A 2,593-nucleotide genomic window follows, 5' to 3' on the forward strand; every position below is an offset into this window, starting at 1 on the left:
GAATAATAAGGATAATAAAAAACTTTCGAATAAAAAAACAAGTAACATTAAATAGAATAAGTAAAATAAACACACCCCTTACGCCGCTGCAGCCCTTCCAGAGTTCAAAGCAGAATAACAAAGAGGAATACCCCTTCTCCCATTTGTTTTGTGATTCCTGCCTTTGATAAGCGCATATAGATACGTGCTTACCTATACGTATATATCCACACGGACGTACCCACGCGAGCCGCTGCTCCACATGCATATGTGTGTGAGTCCCTATTTCCGTGCCTCAAGAACCCACTGTTAAGCAAACCGCACATTCAAAATTGCCTTTCGCAAAATGAGCAAGGCGTCTGATAATAATAAAAATTTGGAGGATCAAAGGTTACCAAACGAATGAGAGAAGCATACTTGGGGAACATGGCACTATACAGTGACACTACACAGTGGCACAGCTGCCTGCGGCAGGATTACGGGAGCGCCTTTCCCCGGCTAACTCCCCCCAACCGCTGAAAATACACGAGGAAGAGCACTCTGCAACAATTCATAAAAACGCCCAGTTAATGTGAACATAAAAAAGAAAGGAAAGAAAATTCCTCGTTCTCTTCGCAAAAGCAGTTCTGCCTTTTCCTTTCCCTTAGAACAATCTTCGATGAAAAGGATAAAAAAAAATTGTTCTTGTATGGTTACGAACAGCAACTCCTTTATGGTACACACAACGATGGCAAAAAAAAAAAAAACAGTTTGACAAATGGAAAGATCAAAAAAAAATAATAAAATAAAATAAAGTAAAAAATAACGTCAATTTTGACAAATGCAAAAATGCTACTTCTTCCTACATTCAGCCACATGTGCATGCCGCTACATAGGCATGGCCTCACATGTGTGTACTCCCCGCGCACGCATACGTTGCGACGCGCGCAAAAACACACACGTTAACTTCTCCTTCCCCCCCAAAAAACCCCAACTCAGGACGAATTAATTGGAAACTGGCCGAAAAAAAGAAAATAACTAAATACCCCATAAACACTATGAAAAATTTGTGGAACCACAGCATAGCTAACTGGTCTCTCTCTCTCTTTCATTTCTTTCTTTTGTTTATTTTTTAATTTTTTAAATGAGCATTAGTCTAGCGAAAAGTAGCATATAGATAGGCATAGCCGTTTATACCCCTGCGTATACCAAGCCGTTTGCGCGAGCGTGCATATTTTTATGTACCATTTTTTTTGCGCACTTAAAAAAAAAAAAAAAGCACACAAAATAGCAAACGTGCAAATAATGGAACAACACAAGTAGCATCAATAGATATGTGGACAAAGGGAAAAGAACTGTGCTGCGCAGTGCGACGAGGAGTGCCGCCGCGTTTTGTGAATTGTTCACGTAGAACAATTTGAGCACTGTGGCAGTCCTAGTTATGTAGGCACAGAAATGGGCTTGTTCGCAGACACGGCAATATGTAGCAAAATTTACGCGGTGGCAGGGTTATAGGGTTTCCTGCGTTTTGCAATTTTTTGCAATTTTTTGCAGTTTTTTGCAGTTTTTTGCAGTTTTTTGCAATTTTTTGCAATTTTCTGCAATATTCTGCAATATTCTGCAATTTTCTACATTTTCTGCATTTTCTGCATTTTCTGCAACTTCTTGCAATTTTTTGGCCGTTTTTTTTTTTGCAAACTTTTGTCACTTTTTCCACTCCCTACGCGACTGTTCCATTTCCCCATTTTTCCTTTTTTTTTTTTTTTTTTGCGCCTTTCCCCCTTAGCTTGCCCCAGTTTATAGAGAACTACTCCAAAGACGTGGAAAAGCTGAACGAAATGAAAAAAAAAAAATTGAACATTGCACAGAAAATAAAAAAAAAAAAAAAGCTAACACCAGCCAAAGTACAATTCACGAAACAACGTTCAAATATTTCGATGAACCGAGTGATTAAAGGAGTTAGTTTAGATTACAAGAAATTAAATACCCATACATTTAAAAATAAAAAAGTTGTAACTTCTATTTTGAAGAAAAAAACGATAAACAAAACCATTGACAAACAAAAGAAAGCACCAGAAATGAAAAATAAAAATGTGCAGTTAACCAAACAGAAAACCAAAAAGGTAATCAACATGAAGAAGGCACCCAATCCAACCAAACCAAAGGAGGATACCAAAAGCGACAAAATGAAGAAGGATGATAAGACAAAGAAGAATGGAAAGGTCAGTAAAATAGAAAAGGAAAAGAAAGAAGAAAAAGCCAAAAAGAACGTCAAAAAGGATGCCAAAGGTTCAGAAGGAAAGGCGCAAAAAGGTGACAAGTCCAAGACGGATGACAAGAAGGAAAAGGCGAAAAGTGAAAAGGCTGTCATAAAAAAAATCGACAAGGGGAAGGACAAAAAGGCAGAGAAGGTAGAGAAGGCGGAGAAAAAAACTGAGAAGAAAGACGAAAAGAAGGCAGAAAAGAAGGACGATAAGAAGGCGGAAAAGAAGGACGATAAGAAGGCGGAAAAGAAAGAAGAAAAGAAAGGGGACAACAAGGTGGACAAGAAGCCCGCCAAGAAGGAAGATAAAAAGGCGGACAAAAAGGACGACAAAAAGGAAGACAAAAAGGACGACAAAAGGACGAACAAAAA

The 2,593-nt window shown here is 38.3% G+C and overlaps 1 protein-coding gene across 1 annotated transcript in view; it reads left to right on the forward strand.

The window, feature by feature from the left end:
* Positions 1-325: 325 nt before the first annotated feature.
* PCYB_134350 (sperm-specific protein Don juan) overlaps positions 326-2,593 on the forward strand; it is a gene marked incomplete at both ends in the record, with an annotated part of 2,524 nt that continues 256 nt past the window's right edge. The window contains 4 exons of the mRNA XM_004224460.1: positions 326-369; positions 627-694; positions 958-1,051; positions 1,745-2,593. The exon at positions 1,745-2,593 is cut by the window's right edge and continues 256 nt beyond it. Of these exons, the coding sequence (XP_004224508.1) occupies positions 326-369; positions 627-694; positions 958-1,051; positions 1,745-2,593 (1,055 nt within the window). The remainder of the gene's footprint in view (positions 370-626; positions 695-957; positions 1,052-1,744) is intronic.

The sequence above is a fragment of the Plasmodium cynomolgi genome, chromosome 13 (genome assembly GCF_000321355.1).
Source record: "Plasmodium cynomolgi strain B DNA, chromosome 13, whole genome shotgun sequence".
NCBI lineage: Eukaryota > Apicomplexa > Aconoidasida > Haemosporida > Plasmodiidae > Plasmodium > Plasmodium cynomolgi.